The 27,214-nt window shown below is 42.6% G+C and overlaps 1 protein-coding gene across 9 annotated transcripts in view; it reads right to left on the bottom strand.

Annotated features, from left to right (window-relative positions):
* The window catches only part of LOC110514591 (histone deacetylase 9-B-like), a 112,023-nt gene that overhangs the window by 32,479 nt on the left and 52,330 nt on the right, over positions 1–27,214 (bottom strand). For 3 of the 9 annotated variants that reach the window (XM_090187605.1, XM_090187610.1, XM_090187616.1), the window contains exon 3: positions 2,523–2,758. In XM_090187605.1, the coding sequence (XP_090043731.1) occupies positions 2,523–2,693 (171 nt within the window). In that variant the 5' untranslated portion in view covers positions 2,694–2,758. Of the gene's footprint in view, positions 1–2,522; positions 2,759–22,931; positions 23,024–23,241; positions 25,041–27,214 lie in introns of those variants that run through there. The other 6 variants (XM_090187583.1, XM_090187623.1, XM_090187591.1 and 3 more) reach the window with 5 other exon arrangements.

Genomic DNA, 27,214 nt, shown 5'->3' with positions numbered 1-27,214 from the left:
GCCCTGTTCATCTTTCCCTCAATCCTGACTAGTCTCCCAGTCCCTGCCACTGAAAACATCCACACAGCATGATGCTGCCACCACCATGCTTCACCGTAGGAATGGTGCCAGGTTTCCTCCAGACATGACGCTTGGAATTCAGGCCAAAGAGTTCAATCTTGGTTTCATCAGACCAGAGAATCTTGTTTCTCATACTCTGGGAATTCTTAAGGTGCCTTTTGGCAAACGCCAAGCGGACTGCCATGTGCCTTTTACTGAGGAGTGGCTTCCATCTGGCCACTCTACCATAAAGACCTGATTGGTGGAGTGCTGTAGAGATGGTTGTCCTTCTGGAAGATTCTCCCGTCTCCACAGAGGAACTCTGGCGCTCTGTCAGAGTGACCATCGGGTTCTTGGTCACCTCCCTCACCAAGGCCCCGATTGCTCAGTTTGGTCAAGCAGCCAGCTCTAGGATGAGTCTTGGTAGTTCCAAATAGCGCTGGGCGATATGATGATATATATTGTGCGACGATAGAAAAACGTCTATCGTTTCATATTATGCTCTATCGTTTATTTAGTCGCAAATCACACTCTTTACGGAAATATTTTTCGTAATTTGGAAGTAAATTTTAAACAAACAAACATGGAGGAGAGTGAACGTGACACAGAGCACAGAGACACAGAGCCGTACCTAAAAGAGGGGCTACTTCGGCCGCATGGACGTGGTTTGGGTATGAAAAGTCTGACATGGACCAGAAAACCGTCCTCTGCAAAATATACTACAGGACGGTCCTGACAACAGGCTCAAACACCACTAACCTCTTTTACCACCTTCGCAGGAGTCATGTAGAACAGGCCGGTCCTGACAACAGGCTCAAACAGCACTAACCTCTTTTACCATTTTTGTTCTTAACTGACTTGCCTGGTAAAATAAAAATAAATTATGTAAATAAGCTAATAACCTGTTTTAGCCTTGTCATTATGGGGTATTGTGTGTAGATTGATGATAATTCATTTAATCCATTTTAGAATAAGGCTGTAATGTAAGAAAATGTGGAAAAGGGGAAGGGGTCTGAATACTTTCCGAATGCATTTGAAGCATTGTTTCCAGTGAGTATCTGTGACTGTTTTTCTCCTAGCATAGCCTATACTCTAGCAACCTTGTATCAAAGATATCGTACCACACACACAAAAATTAAGAACTACTATATATTCACTATTACAATACTATACTATTACTATAGTATACTATGCTACTAAACTATACCTTATTATTGCTACTACTATAATATTACTATGCTAATATTACCATACTAATATTACTATACAATTACTATACTATAATATTACTATTACTATACTGCTACTATGCTACTACTATACTATTATAGTGCTGTAGTATACTATTACCACACTATATTATTACTATGCTATACTATGCTAATATTACTATACCAGTGCTATACCATCACTATAATACTACTATGCTTTTACCATACTATTACTATACTATGTCTATACTATACTATTACTATGCCATACTATATTATTACTGTACTATTACAATAGCATTACTATACTATCCTACTATTACTATACTATGCTATATTATCCCTATACTATACCATTTCTATACTATACTATACAGTATTATAGCTATTACTATAAAATTACTATACTATACCATGCTAATATTACTATACTATTACCATACTATACTATTACTATTACTACAATATTACTACACCATACTACTACTACCATACTATACATTACGATTACTATAATATTACTATACGATACTACTACTATTCTATTTCTATACTATTACTATGCTATGCTAATATTGCTAAACTATTACTATACTATTTCTATTCTAGTACTATACTATGCTAATATCACTATACTGCTACTATACAATTCTGTACTATTACAATACTATGCTAATATTACTATACTATTACTATACCATGCTAATATTACTATACTATTACTATACCATGCTAATATTACTATAGGACGACTATACTACTACGCTATTGCTATACTATTACTATACTAATTATATATTGTTACTATACTATTTATATACTATCACGATACTAGTGCCATACGATTCCTATATTATTTCTGTACTATTGCTATACTATACTATATTAGTACTATAATAGTACTATACTATTACTATACTATCCTGCTATTACTATGCTATACTCTATTATTACTATACTATTACTATATTTGGCTATATTATTACTATACTATACTATTTCTATACTGTACTCTGACTATGCTATACTACTGTTTGTAAACTATTGTTCTGTTTAACCGTGAGGGATTCTGACTTTGATTTACTCATGGAGCTGGGCCTGGTGTCAGGTTCTATACTATACTATTCTTTGCTATACAATACTATACTACTGTTGCTAACTATGCTATGCTATCCTATTGTTGCTATACTATGCTATACTATACTGTACTATGCTATGCTATACTATACTACTGTTGCTATAGTATACTGTAGTTGATGTTGTAGTCCTGACCTTGAGGTGCTCCTGGAGCTGGGCCTGGTGCTGGCGGGTCAGATTCTCATGCTGCTTCTGGAACTCGCTGATCAGCAGCTGTTTCTGGACCTGCTGCTGTTTCTGGATGAGGAGCAGCTCCTGCTGCAACTGACGCTCCCACATTCCCGGGTCCGAGCCAGGCCCCAGCATCCTCAGGTCTGTACGCAGGTCCAACGGAGACACGGGATCCAAAAGTACCTCTGGCTTAATGTCCACTGGGAGAGGGAGGGAGGGGAGGGAATATGAACTATGAGCACAATCTTTTCCTATATTATATTCATATTCATAAACATGCCTACATTAGTCTTAGTGAGTTCCCACTCTGCGTTACTTAACAGTCCTGTTGCAGAGAACAAACTGTGCTTTGCATTACATGAGTCCCAATACAAAGTGCATGGTGTTTTCAGCAGAGGAAAGAGGAGAAACTTTCGAAGGGAAAGACAGCTTCTGGGCACAGAGCCAAAAGAAAAGAGAGAGAGAGACAGGAACCAAAGACAGGAACTTCCCCCTGCCTCCTCTCCTCCCTGCCTCTGTCTCTCCTCCTCCCTGCGTCTCCTCTCCTCCCTGCCTCCTCTCCTCCCTGCCTCTGTCTCTCCTCCTCCCTGCGTCTCCTCTCCTCCTCCCTGCGTCTCCTCTCCTCCTCCCTGCCTCTGTCTCTCCTCCTCCCTGCGTCTCCTCTCCTCCTCCCTGCGTCTCCTCTCCTCCCTGCCTCTGTCTCTCCTCCTCCCTGCGTCTCCTCTCCTCCCTGCCTCTGTCTCTCCTCCTCCCTGCGTCTCCTCTCCTCCCTGCCTCCTCTCCTCCTCCCTGCCTCTGTCTCTCCTCCTCCCTGCATCTCCTCTCCTCCTCCCTGCGTCTCCTCTCCTCCTCCCTGCCTCTGTCTCTCCTCCTCCCTGCCTCTGTCTCTCCTCCTCCCTGCGTCTCCTCTCCTCCTCCCTGCCTCCTCTCCTCCCTGCGTCTCCTCTCCTCCTCCCTGCGTCTCCTCTTCTCCCTGCGTCTCCTCCTCTCCTCCCTGCCTCTGTCTCTCCTCCTCCCTGCGTCTCCTCTTCTCGTGTCATCCTCGAAAAGCCACAATTATATTACAGTTTCTATAAACAAACAGCAGATCACTTCCTGACACAAAGCCTTCAAGTCTTCAGGGAGCCCACTTAGGGCAACAGCACAGAGACTCAATGGACCCTTGGCACGACATGTCTCAGTAGTTATTTCAAGTATTTACATGAAAATCCTGTCTGTTCACGGCTCCATAAATAAATAAATAAAGCATCCATTTAGGGGATGTGCTCCCTCTTGACTCCCTCCACTCTGCATCATCAACCAGAACACATCTCTGGTTTACAATTTAATGTTTGAAATATTAACAAAATAAAAATAAAAATGTTTTGGTTTGCCTCTCTTTCTCTCTCTCTCTCTCTCTCTCTCTCTCTCTCACTCTATTCAATTCAATTTAAGGGCTTTATTGGCATGGGAAAATCATATGTTAACATTGCCGAAGCAAGTGAATTAGATAATAAACACATTTTAAATAAACAATAAAAATGAACAGTAAACATTACACTCCAAAAGTTCCAAAATAATAAAAACATTACAAATGTCATATTATGTGCAAATAGTTCAAGTACAAAAGGGACAATGAATAAACATAAATATGGGATGAATTTACATTGGTGTTTGTTCTTCGCTGGTTCCCTTTTCTTGTGGCAACAGGTCACAAATCTTGCTGCTGTGGTTGCACACTGTGTTATTTTACCAATAAATATGGGAGTTTATCAAAATTAGGTTTGTTTTCAAATTATTTGTGTATCTGTGTAATCTGAGGGAAATATGTCTCTAATATGGTCATACATTTGGCATTAGGTTATGAAGTGCAGCTCAGTTTCCACCTCATATTCTGGGCAGTGAGCACATAGGTCTGCCTACGGCGGCCTTTCTCAATAGCAAGGCTATGCTCACTGAGTCTGTACAAAGTCAAAGCTTTCCTTAAGTTTGGGTCAGTCACAGTGGTCAGGTATTCTGCCACTGTGTACTCTCTGTTTAGGGCCAAATAGCATTCTAGTTTGTTCAGTTTTTTTGTGAATTCTTTCCAATATGTCAAGTAATTATCTTTTTGTTTCCTCATGGTTGTGTTGCTGTCCTGGTGCTGGGGTCCTTTGTTGTCTCATGATGGTGTTGCTGTCCTGGTGCTCTGTAGGGTGTGTTTGTGTTTGTGAACAGAGCCCCAGGACCAGATTGCTTAGGGGACTCTTCTTCAGGTTCATCTCTCTGTAGGTGATGGCTTTGCTATGGAAGGTTTGGGAATCTCTTCCTTTTAGGTGGTTGTGGAATTTAACAGCTCTTTTCAGGATTTTGATCATTAGCGGGTATCGGCCTAATTCTGCTCTGCATGCATTATTTGGTGTTTTACGTTGTACACAAAATATATTTTTGCAGAATTTTGCATGGAGAGTCTCAATTTGGTGTTTGGCCCATTTTGTGAATTCTTGGTTGGTGAGCGGACCCCAGACCTCACAACCATAAAGGGCAATGGGTTCTACAACTGATTCAAGTATTTTTTGCCAGATCCTAATTGGTATGTCAAAATGTTTTCTCTCTGCCTCAGACGAGAGGATGGTTAAACCCAGGTTAGTGTGTCACTGTATCTCTCCTCCTCTCATTTACACCATAGAGGACAAGGCTAGTCCATCTCTCTTCCCCAGAGGAGAGGATGGTTTAACCCAGGTTACTGTGTCACTGTATCTCTCCTCCTCTCATTTACACCATAGAGGACAAGGCTAGTCCATCTCTCTTCCCCAGAGGAGAGGATGGTTTAACCCAGGTTACTGTGTCACTGTATCTCTCCTCCTCTCATTTACACCATAGAGGACAAGGCTAGTCCATCTCTCTGCCCCAGACGAGAGGATGGTTAAACCCAGGTTACTGTGTCACTGTATCTCTCCTCCTCTCATTTACACCATAGAGGACAAGGCTAGTCCATCTCTCTGCCCCAGACGAGAGGATGGTTAAACCCAGGTTACTGTGTCACTGTATCTCTCCTCCTCTCATTTACACCATAGAGGACAAGGCTAGTCCATCTCTCTTCCCCAGAGGAGAGGATGGTTTAACCCAGGTTACTGTGTCACTGTATCTCTCCTCCTCTCATTTACACCATAGAGGACAAGGCTAGTCCATCTCTCTGCCCTAGAGGAGAGGATGGTTAAACCCAGGTTACTGTGTCACTGTATCTCTCCTCCTCTCATTTACACCATAGAGGACAAGGCTAGTCCATCTCTCTGCCCTAGAGGAGAGGATGGTTTAACCCAGGTTACTGTGTCACTGTATCTCTCCTCCTCTCATTTACACCATAGAGGACAAGGCTAGTCCATCTCTCTTCCCCAGAGGAGAGGATGGTTTAACCCAGGTTACTGTGTCACTGTATCTCTCCTCCTCTCATTTACACCATAGAGGACAAGGCTAGTCCATCTCTCTGCCCCAGACGAGAGGATGGTTAAACCCAGGTTACTGTGTCACTGTATCTCTCCTCCTGTCATATGAGGTTATGGAGAACAGCAAGCCTTTTGTTTTAAAGCAACCCATGTCTCATAATACCAGATAGTAACTACTGTTCTCTGGTGACAGGACATTTTGTTCACTGCTACGTTTAGCTTTTTTCCAACTCTTAGATAATATTCTAGTTCTATTCTTGTCATGGCATCAGTCACATTGTGAGAAGAGTACACACTGTACAGGCCTTATACATGTCTCTTCCATTTTTAGCCTGAAAGAAAATATTCAAACCTACTTAAAATGCCAAAGGCTGAGGGGAGATTTATCGGGTGCATTCACTGCCGTAATCTTCTCAAGGGTCACATTTAGGAGAACAAATACAGGCAGTGTTTCAGGCAGCACCTGTTGTGAGAGTCCTGACAGCGTTCACTGTACCTGTTCACACTATGGGAATCGGTGGCCACTAGAAGTCTGCATCCCAAATGACACCCTATTCCCCATATAGGGTTTTGGTCAAAAGTAGTGCACTATATATGGAATAGGGTGCCATTTGGGACGCAGACTAAGCGTTCCTCACTCGTGCTGCACATGTAAAACGCATAAAATGTCAAACCCAAGTTGGTCAGAGTTGAGCCCTACCAGAAAAGGTCTCCATTAGCCCAGTTGTCCGTGAACAACATGCCTTCCCTGTTATAGTGTTCACTGATAATGTGAAACATATTGTCTTTCCTCCGCTTGGTGGTGGCGGTGCAACCAGTTTTTCATTACACCATCCAACCAACCCCTCTGTGTGGTGCAGCGGGCGGCGCTGTCGTTATAAATGATTATAAATAGAAACATTAAAGCAAGTGCCGCAATCCTGGGCTCTGACAACCCCACACCCTTTCCACCACCACTACCACCCTAACTGGCTGCCATGGTAACGTTTGCAGGCGGCGGCAGGCGTCATAATAATATCCCTCCTTCCTGCAGAACAGATATCGAGTCTTGTTGCGTGTTGTCTCCTTGTCTCATCCTTCCTATCCTAGCTACAGTTGCTGTGTGACACTGGGGTAAACTACCATCATCCTATTTAGACTGTTATCGCTATGTAAGAGTTGATACATTGGGAGAAAAAAATAAAAAATTCATACACACATCATGCCACAAACACAATAATAATGATTGCATTGTAACCTGTACCTTGTCTTGAGAAAGGCTACATGAATGGAATCAAAGATACCATCACCATATTTCCTTATCCTCCCAGTTTGTGTTTTGTTTACTTGATGCTAGGGGTTTTCTCATTTCTTTGTTACATTCAGAGAGTGAAGAGAGCAAAGGGGACTCCCCCAAGACTGTACTTCACCTCCCTCCCTCCCTCCCTCCCTCCCTCCCTCCCTCCCTCCCTCCCTCCCTCTCTCTCTTCTCTCTCTCTCTCCTCTGTGTTCTAAAAACAGCTCATTTTAAATAACAGAGGAACTCCTGTCAAAGAGCAGCCCAGCACCTGTAGCACACAGCCTTCCTCTAGTGACAGGGAATATTCATCTTAGTGGTAAGTACTTGACAAAATACTATCTTGTAGCAGCACCGGAGGTGTTCCAGGCGCAGCGGTGAACCTGTGAACCAATGAAAGGGCTGCGTACGGCAGTGAGTCAGACAGACAGCAAGGACCCTGGTGGTACGGTGCTGCTGCTTCTCTCTGCTGGCTGGCTGCAGTGAGTCAGACAGACAGCAAGGACCCTGGCGGTACGGCGCTGCTGCTTCTCTAATGGTATTAAATATAGCCAGAGAAACACCTGCTGGCTGGCTGCAGTGAGTCAGACAGACAGCAAGGACCCTGGCCGTACAGTGCTGCTGCTTCTCTAATGGTATTAAATATAGCCAGAGAAACACCTGCTGGCTGGCTGCAGTGAGTCAGACAGACAGCAAGGACCCTGGCGGTACGGTGCTGCTGCTTCTCTCTGCTGGCTGGCTGCAGTGAGTCAGACAGACAGCAAGGACCCTGGCCGTACAGTGCTGCTGCTTCTCTAATGGTATTAAATATAGCCAGAGAAACACCTGCTGGCTGGCTGCAGTGAGTCAGACAGACAGCAAGGACCCTGGCGGTACGGTGCTGCTGCTTCTCTCTGCTGGCTGGCTGCAGTGAGTCAGACAGACAGCAAGGACCCTGGCCGTACAGTGCTGCTGCTTCTCTAATGGTATTAAATATAGCCAGAGAAACACCTGCTGGCTGGCTGCAGTGAGTCAGACAGACAGCAAGGACCCTGGCGGTACGGTGCTGCTGCTTCTCTCTGCTGGCTGGCTGCAGTGAGTCAGACAGACAGCAAGGACCCTGGCCGTACAATGCTGCTGCTTCTCTAATGGTATTAAATATAGCCAGAGAAACACCTGCTGGCTGGCTGCAGTGAGTCAGACAGACAGCAAGGACCCTGGCCGTACAGTGCTGCTGCTTCTCTAATGGTATTAAATATAGCCAGAGAAACACCTGCTGGCTGGCTGCAGTGAGTCAGACAGACAGCAAGGACCCTGGCCGTACAGTGCTGCTGCTTCTCTAATGGTATTAAATACAGCCAGAGAAACACCTGCTGGCTGGCTGCAGTGAGTCAGACAGACAGCAAGGACCCTGGCGGTACGGTGCTGCTGCTTCTCTAATGGTATTAAATATAGCCAGAGCAACACCTGCTGGCTGGCTGCAGTGAGTCAGACAGACAGCAAGGACCCTGGCGGTACGGTGCTGCTGCTTCTCTAATGGTATTAAATATAGCCAGAGCAACACCTGCTGGCTGGCTGCAGTGAGTCAGACAGACAGCAAGGACCCTGGCGGTACGGTGCTGCTGCTTCTCTCTGCTGGCTGGCTGCAGTGAGTCAGACAGACAGCAAGGACCCTGGCGGTATGGTGCTGTTGCTTCTCTAATGGTATTAAATATAGCCAGAGAAACACCTGCTGGCTGGCTGAGGGAGAACCCAGCACTATGATGTCTTATTCATTTAATATTTAATTCCCTACCCTCACTGTGACGGGTATTAAGACGCTCCACTTTGGTCTGGAGAATCCAGCTGAGGCTCCATCAGAATCATACAGCACAGCTCTGTGACTCCATCAGAATCATACAGCACAGCTCTGTGACTCCATCAGAATCATACAGCACAGCTCTGTGACTCCATCAGAATCATACAGCACAGCTCTGTGACTCATCAGAATCATACAGCTCAGCTCTGTGACTCCATCAGAATCATACAGCACAGCTCTGTGACTCCATCAGAATCATACAGCACAGCTCTGTGACTCATCAGAATCATACAGCACAGCTCTGTGACTCCATCAGAATTATACAGCACAGCTCTGTGACGCCATCAGAATCATACAGCACAGCTCTGTGACTCCATCAGAATCATACAGCACAGCTCTGTGACTCCATCAGAATCAATCAGCACAGCTCTGTGACTCCATCAGAATCATACAGCACAGCTCTGTGACGCCATCAGAATCATACAGCACAGCTCTGTGACTCCATCAGAATCATACAGCACAGCTCTGTGACGCCATCAGAATCATACAGCACAGCTCTGTGACTCCATCAGAATCATACAGCACAGCTCTGTGACTCCATCAGAATCAATCAGCACAGCATTGTGGCTCCCAACCTATCGAGGTTCCAGCAGAATCATAGAGCACAACACAGCGATGTGACTCCTCCCCTTACAGAAAGGAAATGGTTAACACATGAAAGGAAATGGTTATCACATGAAAGGAAATGGTTATCACATGTTGCTTTACATGTTTTCACATTATTACATTAACTTCACATAAGATCACAAGTGATCACATGACAACATGTGTTTTTGGAACACTTCACGTGTTCACAAGTGAAATTCATGTGTGTTTTTTCGTAAGGGTCCAAGCTCTAAGAGGTGAGGAAAAAGGACACCTTTGACCTTATTTCCTATTTAGTGCACTACTTTTGACCAGAGACATATCGACCCTGTTCAAAAGTAGGGCACTATAAATACAGTTGAAGTCGGAAGTTTACATAAACTTAGGTTGGAATCATTAAAACTCGTTTTTCAACATCTCCACAAATTTCAGACTACGGTTTGCAACTGCACATGGGGACAAAGATCGTACTTTTTGGAGAAATGTCCTCTGGTCTGATGAAACAAATATAGAACTGTTTGGACATAATGACCATCGTTATGTTTGGAGGAAAAAAGGGGAGACTTGCAGGCCAAAGAACACCATCCCAACCGTGAAGCACGGGGGTGGCAGCATCATGTTGTGGGGTTGCTTTTCTGCAGGAGGGACAGGTGAACTTCACAAAATAGATGGCATCATGACGTAGGAAAATTAGGTGGATATATTGAAGCAACATCTCAAGACATCAATCAGGAAGTTAACGCTTGTTCGCAAATGGGTCTTCCAAATGGACAATGACCCGAAGCATACTTACAAAGTTGTGGCAAAATGACTTAAGGACAACAAAGTCAAGGTATTGGAGTGGCCATCACAAAGCCCTGACCTCAATCCCATAGAAAATTTGTGGGCAGAACTGAAAAAGCGTGTGCAAGCACGGAGGCCTGACTCAGTTACACCAGCTCTGTCAGGAGGAATGGGCTAAAATTGACGCAACTTATTATGGGAAGCTCGTGGAAGGCTACCCAAAACGTTTGACCCAAGTTAAACAATTTAAAGGCAATGCTACCGAATACTAATTGAGTGTATGTAAACTTCTGACCCACTGGGAATGTAATGAAAGAAATAAAAGCTGAAATAAATAATTCTCTCTACTATTATTCTGATATTTCACATTCTTAAAATAAAGTGGTGATCCTAACTGACCTAAGGCAGGGACGTTCTACTAGGATTAAATGTCAGGAATTAAGAAAAACTGTGTTTAAATGTATTTGGCGAATGTGGATGTAAACTTCAGACTTCAACTGTGCATAGGGAATAGGGAATGAGGATGCGAGGTTTACTCTCCACTGCAGATTCTTCCATTTAGACAATGGTAGTTGTTCCAGAAAGGTAAGTGACCCCAGCCACCTTCAGACTTTAAGTAACGTCCATTTCGAAAGTTAACATGACCAAAGGTACAGTTACATTGTAAGATGCAACATTTTAAGTCGGCGGGAAAACTATTTTATAAGTTGAAATATTTTTTTCAAACTACTCCTTACACTTCTTATCAACATAAGCCATCTGTTGTTCAGGTGAAGTGCAGACTGTATAGAGAGAGACACAGCACCCTGTTAAACAGAACCCATAGTAAAGAAGGCAGATCTTTGCCCCAGATATTATCATCATGTCTGTTTTGAATTAACCAGCATCATACACCGACATTAAAATAGACCCATGTCTATCTGGTTATATCTGTGGCTGCCTACGGCTAAGTTTAGGATTCAGAAATGACTATGTCAAATGTTATACGTGAAACTGAAATCTGCTGTTGATGCACTGCAAATACCAGGAGGAGAACACGGAAGCAGCAGTAACTACGGCTAAATATAACAGACTTTCTGAGCTGCCTGGGTCTTAATATAGACAATGTGTGAAAGACTGTCACGGATGTCAGGCTGTCTGCTTAATTTAACACAGAGTTTTGTTTTTAAGCTAAACGCCCTGAAGGAGCACTGAATCAACCTCTTTGGCTTTTTGAAGAAGATACAATAAACTGTTACTACTAGATATTAATTCACCTGCAGTTTTCCTTGAGCGAAAGAATTGATGGGGCCTCCTCATTGGTGGAGAGGTATCACTAAGCGCCAACGGCAGGGACTGGCGGGTAAAGGAGATTTATGAATGACAGGTCCAATTTGTTTTTAGCACCAGGGAGAGACAAGCAGCACCCTGCCCCATGCCCAAATTCTTCCCCTCTGAGGGCCCTGCCAACAGGGGACAGGGTGACTCATAACCAGTGGCTGCACTCCCACTGCACTAGCCTCCTCTCTGACACCATGGGCCAACACTACCACCACACAGCTCCGTGACCGCCTGTCCCCAACGTGTTTATTTCTATAACAGATCTGTCTCTCGTTAGCCCCCATGGCGGTTAGAGTGACGATCACAGCCTTCATTTGAGATGTTGGCATGGCAATGGCAGGTGTTTGCTTCCCAATTGGCACCCCATTTCCTATATGGTGCACTACTTTTGACCAGAGCCCATAGGGAATAGGGTGCCATGTGGGACACAGTCCGTGTCTGTTTTTACCTTGAGGAGTCACACTAGCAGGCTTCACCCACCACACAGCAGAGAGAGAGAGAGAATAGAGACAAGTCGTCTGGACTGGTGAGAGTGTTACATGTTGTGACGTCTGTGATGTGAGATATGTGTTCTTGGATCTCTTTCCATTATCTATTTGTCTAATAATAATAATAATAATGACAATAGGCTAGAAGACAGTGCCCATGTTAGATCCTACAGCTACATACCATAGGTGGTGTCCTGCTTCATTTGCAGTCAATGGATAGGCTACAGGGCCAGTTTCCCAGACACAGATGAAGCCTAGTCCTGGACTAAAAAGCATGCTTAATGGAGACTCATCATTGAATCACAGGGCGGCACACAATGGACCCAGCGTCGTCCGGGTCGGGGGAGGGTTTGGCCGAGGCCATTATTGTAAAACAGGAATTTGTTCTTAACTGACTGACAGAGTTAAATAAAGGTTCAATAAAAACATTCAATAAAAAAGTGACAGACTCTATATGACCAAAGGTTTGTGGACACCTGCTCGTCAGACATCTCATTCCAAAATCATGGTCATTAATATGGAGATCCCCCCCTTTGCTTCTATAACAGCCTCCACTCTTCTGGGAAGGCTTTCTACTAGATGTTGGAACGTTGCTGTGGGAACTTGCTTGCATTCAGCCACAAGAGCATTAGTGAGGTCGGGCGCTGATGTTGGGCGATTAGGCCTGGCTCACAGTCAACGTTCCAATTCATCCCAAAGGTGTTGGATGTGGCTGAAGTCAGGGCTCTGTGCAGACCTGTAAAGTTCTCCCACACTGGAACAGGAAAGGGCCTTCCCCAAACTGTTGCCACGAAGTTCTCCCACACTGGAACAGGAAAGGGCCTTCCCCAAACTGTTGCCACAAAGTTCTCCCACACTGGAACAGGAAAGGGCCTTCCCCAAACTGTTGCCACAAAGTTTTCCCTTCACTGGAACTAAGCGGCCAAGCCCAAACCATGAAATATCAGCATCAGACCAATATTCTTCCTCCTCCAAACTTTACAGTCGGTACTATGCATTGGGGCAGGTAGTGTTCTTCTGGCATCCGCCAAACCCAGATTCGTCCGTCGGACTGCCAGATGGTGAAGCGTGATTCATCACTCCAGAAAACACATTTCCACTGCTCCAGAGTCCAATGGCCAGCGCTTGGCATTGCGCATGTTGATTTTAGGCTTGTGTGCCACTGCTCGGCTATGGAAACCCATTTAGTGAAGCTGCTGACGAACAGTTCTTGTGCTGACGTTTTCTTCGAGAGGCAGTTTGGAACTGGGTGGTGAGTGTTGCAACCGAGGACAGACAATTTTTGTGCGCTTCAGCACTCGGAGGTCTCTTTCTGTGAACTTGTGTGGCCTACCACTTTGTGGCTGAGCCGTTGTTGCTCCTAGACGTTTCACTTCACAATAACAGCACTTACAGTTGAATGGGGCAGCTCTAGCAGGGCATACATTTGACGAATTGACTTGTTGGAAAGGTGGCATCATATGACTGTGCGCATGGCTGTGTGCTGTCAGCAACGGATGTGGCTGAAATAGCCGAATCCACTAATTTGAAGGGGTGTCCACATACCTTTATATATATAGTATTGTCTTAATTAATCAGTGTCCGAGAAACTGGCCCATAGTGTTTAATGTATCATTCTGACTGGCGATGAGACTGTGGCCGACACTATGACACTAAGTAGACATATCACCACTAGGTTAATTAAGAAGTATTGGGTTATTCATCTTTCTGATGGTACTTTGACTGCTTGACTGCTTACTCATAGCAACACTTTGTGAAGACCATAATATTATTATAGATCTCTGTGAAGACCATAATATTATTATAGAGCTCTTTGAAAACCATAATAATATTATAGATCTCTGTATAGACCATAATAATATTATAGAGCTCTGTGAAAACCATAATATTATTATAGAGCTCTTTGAAAACCATAATAATATTATAGAGCTCTGTATAGACCATAATAATATTATAGAGCTCTGTATAGACCATAATAATATTATAGATCTCTGTATAGACCATAATAATATTATAGATCTCCGTGAAGACCATAATATTATTATAGATCTCTGTATAGACCATAATAATATTATAGAGCTCTGTATAGACCATAATAATATTATAGAGCTCTGTGAAAGCCATAATAGTATTATAGATCTCTGTGAAAACCATAATAATATTATAGATCTCTGTGAAGACTATAATAATATTATAAGGCTCTGTGCAAACCATAATAATATTATAGAGCTCTGTATAGACCATAATAATATTATAGAGCTCTGTATAGACCATCATAATATTATAGATTTCTGTGAAGACTATAATAAAATTATAGAGCTCTGTGAAAACCATAATAATATTATAGAGCTCTGTATAGAGCATAATAATATTATAGATCTCTGTGAAGACTATAATAAAATTATAGAGCTCTTTGAAAACCATAATAATATTATAGAGCTCTGTGAAAACCATCATAATATTATAGAGCTCTGTGAAAACCATAATAATATTATAGATCTCTGTATTGACCATAATAATATTATAGAGCTCTGTGAAAACCATAATAATATTATAAATCTCTGTATAGACCATAATAATATTATAGAGCTCTGTGAAAACCATAATAATATTATAGATCTCTGTGAAGACTATAATAATATTATAGATCTCTGTGAAGACCATAATAATATTATAGATCTCTGTATAGACCATAATAATATTATAGAGCTCTGTGAAAACCATAATAATATTATAGATCTCTGTGAAGACTATAATAATATTATAGATCTCTGTATAGACCATAATAATATTATAGATCTCTGTATAGACCATAATAATATTATAGATCTCTGTGAAGACTATAATAATATTATAGATCTCTGTGAAGACTATAATAATATTATAGATCTCTGTGAAAACCATAATAATATTATAGATCTCTGTGAAGACTATAAAAAGTGCAATAATCTTAATATAACAGTGTGATAATGAGGGTTTTCAGTGAATTTATGTAAATTAGGAAGCTCATCTGCATTTCCTGTGGCAAAGAAGAATTCTCAGCAACAAAAGAGCGATCAAATAAGATTCTACATCTGTTTTGGATCTTACAGACACATTCGTTAAAAGACAGCAACAAACAACAAGACAATAATGATAATAATAATATAACACTTACAATCCAACAATCCAAAATGATCTGAATATATGTGAAAAGACATCAACAAACAAAAAATTAGATCACAACAACTGACACTTAATTATAAATACAGTGCAATAGAGTCAATCCAACAATCCCAAACAATACTTTTTCCTACTTTCCCAAAACATTGTGATATTCAACCAAGCTCTCAGAGCTCTTTCTAACTGGCCTTGTATAAATAGAAACTGGGAGCTGCAGAAGATGTTTCAGGGCAGGAATAGCCTGATGCTTGGGTCTGCTATGTGGTGCTGGATCTCTCATTAAGTGCCTTGTTATTTTTGGGCAGCTGGCACGTCTAAAGCAGGAAACAGAGCTTTATTTTTAAGTCCCAGGCGGTCAGGCTCGTCTTCGCAGCTCAAACAGAGCTGTGGCTTGCAGGCTATCATCTAACGCTAACAAAAGGAGCCGAGCCGCTGCCGAGCCGCTGCCGAGCCACAAACCGAACCACTCAAACCCTGGTCATTCACCATAGAGTTTAATGTGTATGTCCTTAAAGGGATACTTGGGGATTTTGGCAATGAGGCCCTTTATCTACTTCCCAAGAGTCAGATGAAGTCTGTGGTGTGTCTCCGTGTCCAGTATGAAGGAAGTTAGAGGTAGTCTCATCAGCCAATGCTAACTAGCGTTAGCATAATGACTGGAAGTCTATGGTTATCTGCAAGCATGCTAGTTAGCAATTGCACTAATAAAAACGATATCCACAAGTTCATCTGACTGGTGAAAATCCAGAAATAGCCCTTTAATGTAATGAAACTGTCCAACCATGGGGCACTGCTTTATACAGTCTATAGGACTCTGTCACCTCCCAAAATCACTACCGTTCTGTTCTGTACACTGTCCAACCATGGGGCACTGCTTTATACAGTCTATAGGACTCTGTTACCTCCCAAAATCACTACCGTTCTGTTCTGTACACTGTCCAACCATGGGGCACTGCTTTATACAGTCTATAGGACTCTGTTACCTCCCAAAATCACTACCGTTCTGTTCTGTACACTGTCCAACCATGGGGCACTGCTTTATACAGTCTATAGGACTCTGTCACCTCCCAAAATCACTACCGTTCTGTTCTGTACACTGTCCAACCATGGGGCACTGCTTTATACAGTCTATAGGACTCTGTTACCTCCCAAAATCACTACCGTTCTGTTCTGTACACTGTCCAACCATGGGGCACTGCTTTATACAGTCTATAGGACTCTGTCACCTCCCAGAATCACTACCGTTCTGTTCTGTACACTGTCCAACCATGGGGCACTGCTTTATACAGTCTATAGGACTCTGTCACCTCCCAAAATCACTACCGTTCTGTTCTGTACACTGTCCAACCATGGGGCACTGCTTTATACAGTCTATAGGACTCTGTCACCTCCCAAAATCACTACCGTTCTGTTCTGTACACTGTCCAACCATGGGGCACTGCTTTATACAGTCTATAGGACTCTGTCACCTCCCAAAATCACTACTGTTCTGTTCTGTACACTGTCCAACCATGGGGCACTGCTTTATACAGTCTATAGGACTCTGTCACCTCCCAAAATCACTACCGTTCTGTTCTGTACACTGTCCAACCATGGGGCACTGCTTTATACAGTCTATAGGACTCTGTCATCTCCCAAAATCACTACCGTTCTGTTCTGTACACTGTCCAACCATGGGGCACTGCTTTATACAGTCTATAGGACTCTGTCACCTCCCAGAATCACTACCGTTCTGTTCTGTACACTGTCCAACCATGAGGCACTGCTTTATACAGTCTATAGGACTCTGTCACCTCCCAGAATCACTACTGTTCTGTTCTGTACACTGTCCAACCATGGGGCACTGCTTTATACAGTCTATAGGACTCTGTCACCTCCCAGAATCACTACTGTTCTGTTCTGTACACTGTCCAACCATGGGGCACTGCTTTATACAGTCTATAGGACTCTGTCACCTCCCAAAATCACTACCGTTCTGTTCTGTACACTGTCCAACCATGGGGCACTGCTTTATACAGTCTATAGGACTCTGTCACCTCCCAAAATCACTACCGTTCTGTTCTGTACAGTAACATAGCAACACAATCAAGGTAATGTACATAACGGTGGCAGACAGAGAGAGAACTGTACGTTTCACATTTGTATAGCACTTTACTACCTTCCCAGGATGCCATGCGAAGCCTGTCTTTTTCCTTGTACAGGTCCAAGCATCAGCCCAGTGATGGACGGATGTGGGCCCAGCACATTCAGAGCAACTCAACAGAGCTTCACACCATACAGACACTCTGATAGGCCGTATAGATAACTCTGATAGGCCGTATAGATAACTCTGATAGGCCGTATAGATAACTCTGATAGGCCGTATAGATAACTCTGATAGGCCGTATAGATAACTCTGATAGGCCGTATAGATAACTCTGATAGGCCGTATAGATAACTGATAGACCGTATAGATAACTCTGATAGGCCGTATAGACACTCTGATAGGCCGTATAGACACTCTGATAGGCCGTATAGATAACTCTGATAGGCCGTATAGACACTCTGATAGGCCGTATAGATAACTCTGATAGACCGTACAGACACTCTGATAGGCCGTATAGACACTCTGATAGGCCGTATAGATAACTCTGATAGACCGTACAGACACTCTGATAGGCCGTATAGACACTCTGATAGGCCGTATAGACACTCTGATAGGCCGTATAGATAACTCTGATAGACCGTACAGACACTCTGATAGGCCGTACAGACACTCTGATAGGCCGTATAGACACTCTGATAGGCCGTACAGACACTCTGATAGGCCGTACAGACACTCTGATAGGCCGTATAGACACTCTGATAGGCCGTACAGACACTCTGATTGGCCGTATAGATAACTCTGATAGACCGTACAGACACTCTGATAGGCCGTACAGACACTCTGATAGGCCGTACAGACACTCTGATAGGCCGTACAGACACTCTGATAGGCCGTACAGACACTCTGATAGGCCGTACAGACACTCTGATAGGCCGTATAGACACTCTGATAGGCCGTATAGACACTCTGATAGGCCGTACAGACACTCTGATTGGCCGTACAGACACTCTGATAGGCCGTACAGACACTCTGATAGGCCGTACAGACACTCTGATTGGCCGTTGTGTATTAGAAATTACGCAACAACAGCTGCTCCTCTGATATTATGTTCCTCTAAATTTCATCAAATTATTAGAGTGAAGAAATAATTGCTTGATACCTAGACTATGCTTATCGTAGTCTTGGTATTATTCATTTTCAAACCGTATATTTGGAACGCTCAAGAGGAACATCTTGTTACATATTTGTAATGCAGAAGGGGTACAGAGTAACTGTAATGCAATATACAAATCTACTTCACCAATGACAGTCTTTGTTAAGCAGCAGATGATTGAAATGAATATAACGGTAGAGAGAGCAGCAGACAAAGGAGAGGCCATGGTCATATTAGAGCGCATTATAAACACAGTGTTGTTGTGTGTTTTATTATTCTCAACAATCCCACTTCCTGACATTACATTCAGTTAACTAATTAGTCATTTTCTCTTTTTCAAAAAGCCTTTGTGTCTGAGCACTTTGTTTTGGTCACGTTAGAACATGTTGATGTCACTGCTACATGGCTCATCTCATTAAAATCACAAAGACATGTTGTCTTCCTCCCTCTGAATTCATTGAGCTTCTTCAACATGAAAGCCGGAGAGATGAGAGTGTTATTAAGTGAAGTGTGAATTCATGAAGAGCTCTGTGGACAGAAACCTTTATGAATGTTGGTTCTCCAGATAGTGGCAAGGACAGCTTCATCACCACTGAATGTGATTATAAACCCACTCATAACACACCATTTTAGATGGTTTCAGATGTTATGTTTAACATGTGTACTGTCAGGGAATGAATGTATGGGTATCTTTCTGTACGTGAGCTTCACTAGGTCAAATTCCTAACAACTTCTGTTTACCCTGTCTACCCTGTCTGCCCTGTCTACCCTGTTTACCCTGTCTACCCTGTCTGCCCTGTCTACCCTGTTTACCCTGTCTACCCTGTTTACCCTGTCTACCCTGTCTGCCCTGTTTACCCTGTCTACCCTGTTTACCCTGTCTACCCTGTTTACCCTGTCTACCCTGTTTAACCTGTTTACCCTGTCTACCCTGTTTACCCTGTCTACCCTGTTTAACCTGTCTACCCTGTCTGCACTGTTTACCCTGTTTAACCTGTTTACCCTGTCTACACTGTTTACCCTGTCTCCATGGTCTTAGTCCAACAGAACAGACCTATGTGCTGTGCAGCAGTCACTGTGGTGCCTCCCTGCCTCCCATGCAGCCGTCATAAAAGGCATGTGACAAGGCTATTTTTAGAACCGAAAATATAATCGTCAACAAGTGAAACCAGAATAAGAGACAGGCACACACACACACACACACACACACACACACACACACACACACACACACACACACACACACACACACACACACACACACACACACACACACACACACACACACACACACACTTAATAGATGAATGATAAATGAAGTATATCTCTCCTTCCAAAAGCACTGTTATATCAGGGGTGTGCTGCTGGCTGCTGAGATGGAGTGATAAAGACAGCAAGGCGCCTAATCTTAGCTGGCTAATGCCATAAGCCCAAAATAACACACCTAAGAATAGCTGACCCACAGAATAAGCAAGAAGCCTGAATTTCAGGCACTTAAAATATCTTGTTGTTTGGCAGATAATGTTCTGTGAGAAGAAGAACAAGAAGAACAAGAAGAACAAGAAGAGCTGAAATGCTTGGCTTGAAGGAGAGAGAAACGCAGCAATGGACGTTGGGATTGACCTGGTGTTCTATTGACAGAGCAGAGGAGATAGAATGTGTCATGCTAGAGCCTTATTCACACTTGTTCTGCTCTTCTTCTTCTGCTGACTACCATGGATCATGTACTGTACTACCTTTCAGCTTGTCTACAGGATACAATACAACAGAATAGAATAAAACAGAGCAGAATAGAACAGAGCAGAATAGAACAGAGCAGAATAGAACAGAGCAGAATAGAACAGACCAGAAAAGAACAACAGAATAGAACAGAGCAGAATAGAACAGAGCAGAATAGAACAGAGCAGAATAAAACAGAGCAGAATAGAACAGAGCAGAATAGAACAGAGCAGAATAGAACAGAGCAGAATAGAACAGAGCAGAATAAAACAGAGCAGAATAGAACAGAGCAGAATAGAACAGAGCAGAATAGAACAGAGCAGAATAGAACAGAGCAGAATAGAACAGAGAAGAATAGAATACAACATAATTGAACAGAGCAGAATAGAACAGAGCAGAATAGAACAGAGCAGAATAGAACAGAGAAGAATAGAATAGAACAGAATTGAACAGAGCAGAACAGAACAGAATAGGACAGAATATAATATAATAGAACAGAGTAGAATATCATAGAATATGACAGAATAGAACATAATCGAACAGAGCAGAATAGAATAGGACAGAATACAATATAATATAATAGAACAGAGCAGAATACAAACGAATCAAACAGACCAGAATAGAATAGGACAGATTAGAACATAATAGAACAAAGCAGAACAGAATAGGACAGAATAGAATAGAACAGAATAGGACAGAATAGAATAGAGCAGAACAGAGCCGAATAGAATAGGACAGAAAAGAATAGAACAGAATAGGACAGAATAGAATAGAACAGAATAGGACAGAATAGAATAGAGCAGAACAGAGCCGAATAGAATAGGACAGAATAGAATAGAACAGAGCAGAATAGAATAGGACAGAAAAGAGACATAATAGAACAGAGCAGGATAGAATAGGATAGAATATAATAGAACAGAGCAGAATAAAATAAAATAGGACAGAATAGAGACATACTATAATAGAATATAATCGAACAGAGCAGAATAGAATAACAATGCAGTATGTAGTTAATGAGTAGAGATGTGTTAGTTCTGTAGTTAATTAAGTAGAGATGTGTTAGTTCTGTAGTTAATTAAGTAGAGATGTGTTAGTTCTGTAGTTAATTAAGTAGAGATGTGTTAGTTCTGTAGTTAATGAAGTAGATATGTGTTAGTTCTGTAGTTAATTAAGTAGAGATGTGTTAGTTCTGTAGTTAATTAAGTAGAGATGTGTTAGTTCTGTAGTTAATGAAGTAGAAATGTGTTTGTCCTGTAGTTAATTAAATAGAGATGTGTTTGTTCTGTAGTTAATTAAGTAGAGATGTGTTAGTTCTGTAGTTAATGAAGTAGATATGTGTTAGTTCTGTAGTTAATTAAGTAGAGATGTGTTAGTTCTGTAGTTAATTAAGTAGAGATGTGTTGGTACTGTAGTTAATTAAGTAGATATGTGTTTGTTCTGTAGTTAATGAAGTAGATATGTGTTTGTCCTGTAGTTAATGAAGTAGATATGTGTTTGTCCTGTAGTTAATGAAGTAGAGATGTGTTGGTACTGTAGTTAATGAAGTAGATATGTGTTTGTTCTGTAGTTAATGAAGTAGATATGTGTTTGTCCTGTAGTTAATATATTGTACTGGTGGTTAAATATAGTTCTACAACAGACAACAGTACAATGAGGATAAATACACTGAGTTTACAGAAACACACTATAAGAGTCATGTTCACAGAGCATGTGGTATCCTTGGTGATCAATGTGAGGATGTGTGAAATGAATCATTTAAGCGTTTATCTCTGATGTTCACAAGTTATTGAGAAATCAATAGCCATAATATTCATTTCCTGTATACAACTCTCTGCCCACAATACGCAGTACATGACTCAATCTGTGTATTGTCATAACAATGCTGCCCACCAAAACTCCTGACATTTACTGTAGTGTGTGTGCTTTCCCATAATACAATGCTGGTCCCATTAGATGACAACAGCCAAGTGAATGTTCTGAACTACCACAAGTCCAAAAGGCAGAGAACAGCAGAGTGACTCACATTGAGTGAATACCGAAAAACCGACATTACTCAGAATGATGTCAGATTCGTTTGAACCCTGAGATTCATTTCTCAGGTCAGGAATAGAATGTCATTGTGTTCGGTAAACATCCACAGAGACGCAGAGATAATCTTTTGATGTTCATTTCCCTTTGCCTTGTACTGTCTGTATTTTTACCATGGCATTTCCTGTTACTGTTATACCTCAAAAAGTGAAGCCTGACATGGAAGCCTCCCTATCCAAACACAACATCCCTTCCATGTTTTCATGCCATTTCATTGTGGTGACAATGAGTGTAAAAAGCACAGTGCTATTAATATGCACCAAAACATTCAGTCCCATATCCACACAATGATAAAACTATGTGTATTTACTAACACTCACTATACAGACCGTTTTAAACATGTTTGTTTTACTCCTTTCAGACACAAGCAAACAGAGAAACAATGACAGTAAATGAATTCAAGGAGGAACTGCCCATCCAGAAGCACTGCACACTGTAAAACCATGCAGTATAGTATTACACATGTAAATACCTGGATACAGAAAGCAGTGCCTGATCATAACGCGTTGCTGTGCTGAGAAGTTTGGAGCCCTCCTTTCACAGAGGCAGACAGATAGAGACTGACTGGGAGAGACCGGAGAGTTGAGAGAATGAAACCGAGGGAGAGGGAGGTAGGGAGTGAGAGAAAAAGAGAGAGAGAGAGAGTGGGAAATAAGGAGAGAGAGCGGCAGACCGCCAGATTAAGAGAAACAGAGAGAGAGGATAAGAGTGCTGTAAAAATCCAGAGGAAAAAGAGAAAGATCCCTTTAGGAGCAGAGAGAGAGCATGGTGGGTCTGGTCACCTGAGTTAACGTTGTGCATCTTCTGCTGGTCCAAGAGTCGCTGGTGGACAACGAGCTTGTTTGTTGTGGTGGAGAAATTTGACTCGCTCTCGTAAATCGTCTGCAGCATACTCCACTCAGCGCTCAGGTCGCATCGCAAGTCCTGCTCTTCCTGTCCCTAAAGAGCCAACCCTCTCACAGCAGTGCACTCAGGGGAACGACCACGACGGCGTACGGAGACTAGACACAGAAACAGCTCTCCTCCTTTTCCTCTGAGGAAACTCTCTCTCTCTCTCTTGCTGTGCTGAAACGCAATACAATAACCACACCACACACTGCCTCTGTGAGGCTTTCCCCACTATACTGTGACTACACAGCACCAAAGAACACAGAGCTTCAGTCAAGAAGTCCCTGTTCAGACAGAGTTAGAAGATGACTGGCAGTCTGATTCTCTTCTCTTGTTGTGACACTGAGCTACTACCCTGCTCTTATTCCCTCTGATCTCTCTCTCTCGTCTGTCTGTCTTCTCCTCTCTGTTCCTCTCTCAGTAATGTCTGAGCGGTGAGAGTGAGCCTGCCTGTGTTTCAAGCTTCCAGTGGGGGGTGTACTAGTCAGAGATGAGCTAAGCCGTGCACTGTTTATCCGTCAACCTCTCACAGGAAAGTAATGCTTGAGCCGGAGAGGGTGCAAGCTTCATTTGCATGTGAATTAACAACAGCGTGGCCCACAGGTGACAGAAATAGAACAATGGCCGGCCCCAGCTATAAATAGGAGGGCCGAGGCGAGGGGATTGGAGCAGCAGTGATGCGTTTAAAAATACCTCCACCAAACACAGCTGTCTCTTCTACAGCTCTACAGCTAGATTCCTGCCAGAAGGCATGTCTCCTGACTGACTCTCTCCCTCCCTCTCTCCCAGAGCAGAGCCCAGCCAAGCTGCAGATGGAGGCTCACTCTGCTTGATTCCTCTCTCTCCCCCTCTCTCTCTCTCTCTCTTGCTCTTTTCTCTCACTCTTTCTCTCATTTCAACTCTATTTATCTCTCTCTCCTTTCTCTTTCCCTCCATCTCTCTCTCTCTCTCTCTACCCTCTCTCATCTCTCTCTCCCTCTCTCTCTCTCATCTCTCTCTCCCTCTCTCTCTACCCTCTCTCAACTGGGATTCTTCATTTCTTTCTCTCGTACAAGATTCATCCTTATATCCCTTTTTCCAAAACATACTATCCAAATCAAATATATTTCCTCATCCGTACATGGTGCCTGTGATATTCTGTATTTTGACAACGTAACTTCTATTCTTATTGGCAGCCCACTTCTGATAGGTTGGTTATTATTTCAAGCAGCCCATTTCTGATAGGTTGGTTATTAGTTCAAGCAGCCCATTTCTGATAGGTTGGTTATTAGTTCAAGCAGCCCACATCTGATAGGTTGGTCATTAGTTCAATCTCAAGATGATTGGTTAGTCATTGAGAGTAACAAACGAGCACCATATTCTGCATGTTAAAGAAACACATGTATTATATAACTAGCTGTGTCAACCCTCCCAGATCAAATCAAAATCCAATCAAATCAAATGTATTTATATAGCCCTTCGTACATCAGCTGATATCTCAAAGTGCTGTACAGAAACCCAGCCTAAAACCCCAAACAGCAAGCAATGCAGGTGTAGAAGCAGGGATCACCCTGACCTAACCACCTGACCAAGTGGAATAGTAGCTATTATCTCAGACTGTAGGATGGAGAGAGAGCAGGGGTCAGTGTGCATCCAGGACACTGCAGATGTAGGATCTTCATTTCAGCCAGTTTGCTATAACAGGAAACAAATCCTGCAGCAACAAGAAAAGTGAATTATTGTGTGGATTATAATGAATGGGTATTTTTATGATGGCGTTAATACATGTTTCATCAGGGCAAATCAAGTCTTACATTTTAACGTGGAAATGACAAACTCTAGAACCTTTTTAAAACCCTGAATACACTACAAGTTGGCCTTTCCTGCCATGCAGGAACATTCTCAGCTACAAAATAGGGATAACCCTAACCCTAACCCTAACCCTAACCATAACCCTAACCCTAACCCTAACCCGAACCCTATCCATATCCCTATCCCTAACCCTAACCCTAACCCTACACTACAAGTTGGCCTTTCCTGCCATGCAGGAACATTCTCAGCTACAAAATAGGGATAACCCTAACCCTAACCCTAACCCTAACCATAACCCTAACCCTAACCCTAACCCGAACCCTATCCATATCCCTATCCCTAACCCTAACCCTAACCCTACACTACAAGTTGGCCTTTCCTGCCGTGCAGGAACATTCTCAAATACAAAATAGTCATCAAATGAAGATCCTAAATCTGTACTGCTCTTGAGGAAGCATGCCCTGAGCCAGCCAATCGTGTGAGGAAGCATGCCCTGAGCCAGCCAATCGTGTGAGGAAGCATGCCGTGAGCCAGCCAATCGTGTGAGGAAGCATGCCGTGAGCCAGCCAATCGTGTGAGGAAGCATGCCGTGAGCCAGCCAATCGTGTGAGGAAGCATGCCGTGAGCCAGCCAATCGTGTGAGGAAGCATGCCGTGAGCCAGCCAATCATGTGAGGAAGCATGCCCTAAGGCAGTGGTTCCCAAAATGTTTATAGTCCCGTACCCCTTCAAACATTCAACCTCCAGCTGCATACCCCCTCTAGCACCAGGGTCAGCGCACTCTCAAATGCTGTTTTTTTGCCATCATTGTAAGCCTGCCACACTTATACGGTACATTTCTTAAACATAACAATGAGTGTGAGTTTTTGTCACAACTTCCCACAAAGCTCGTGGGAAGTGACAAAGAGCTCTTATAGGACCAGGGCACAAATAATAATATAATAATAATCAACCATTTTGCTCTTTATTTAACCATCTTACATATAAAACTGTATTTGTTCATCAAAAATTGGCAATGACTCAACATGTTGGGTTGTATTGGAAAGAGTCAAAGTCTTAAATCATTTTCCACACACAATCTGTGCCTGTATTTAGTTTTCATGCTAGTGAGGGCCGAGAATCCACTCTCACATAGGTACGTGGTTGCAAAGGGCATCAGTGTCTTAACAGCAGGATTTGCCAAGGCAGGATACTCTGAGCAGAGCCCAATCCAGAAATCTGGCTTTCCCTTCTGATTAAATTACATTTTCACAGAACCGCTTGTTGCAATTTCGATGAGTCTCTCTTGTTCAGATATGGTAAGTGGACTGGAGGCAGGGCATGAAAGGTATATCGAATTCAGTTGTTTGTGTCATCTGTTTCGGGAAAGTACCTGTGTAATTGCGTACCCAACTCACTCAGGTGCTTCACTATATCACATTTGACATTGTCTGTAAGCTTGAGTTCATTTGCATAAAGAATCATACAATGATGGAAAGACCTGTGTGTTGTCCTTATTAATGCAGACAGAGAAGAGCTCCAACTCCTTAATCATAGCCTCAATTTTGTCCCGCACATTGAATATATAGTTGCGGAGAGTCCCTGCAATCCTAGATTCAGATCATTCAGTCGAGAAAAAACATCACCCAGATAGGCCAGTCATGTGAGAAACAACATCACCCAGATAGGCCAGCCGTGTGAGAAACTCGTCATCATGCAAGTGGTCAGACAAGTGAAAATTATGGTCAGTAAAGAAAACTTGAAGCTCGTTTCTCAATTTTAAAAAAAACTTGTCAATACTTTTCCCTGTCATCAAGGCAAAGGGTGGCTATTTGAAGAATCTCAAATATAAAATATATTTTAATTTGTTTAACACTTTTTTGGTACAACCTGGTATTTCAAAATGTGGAAAGCATCAGCCTGACTACCATTGCTCAGACTCTGACCAAACACAGAGTTGGAATGAAACAGTTTTACACACTTTTGAAAGGAACAGTGAGCGGGTCAAGGAACACCGGCACCAATACGTCCAGGTATGATGTCTATCCAATATGTCTAGTTCTATAGTGAGTTTTACACTATGCTACTCTACATGTAA

The sequence above is a fragment of the Oncorhynchus mykiss genome, chromosome 2 (assembly GCF_057628025.1).
Source record: "Oncorhynchus mykiss isolate SJ-2025 chromosome 2, ASM5762802v1, whole genome shotgun sequence".
Lineage (NCBI taxonomy): Eukaryota > Metazoa > Chordata > Actinopteri > Salmoniformes > Salmonidae > Oncorhynchus > Oncorhynchus mykiss.
This window is presented reverse-complemented; position numbering and strand designations above follow the sequence as displayed.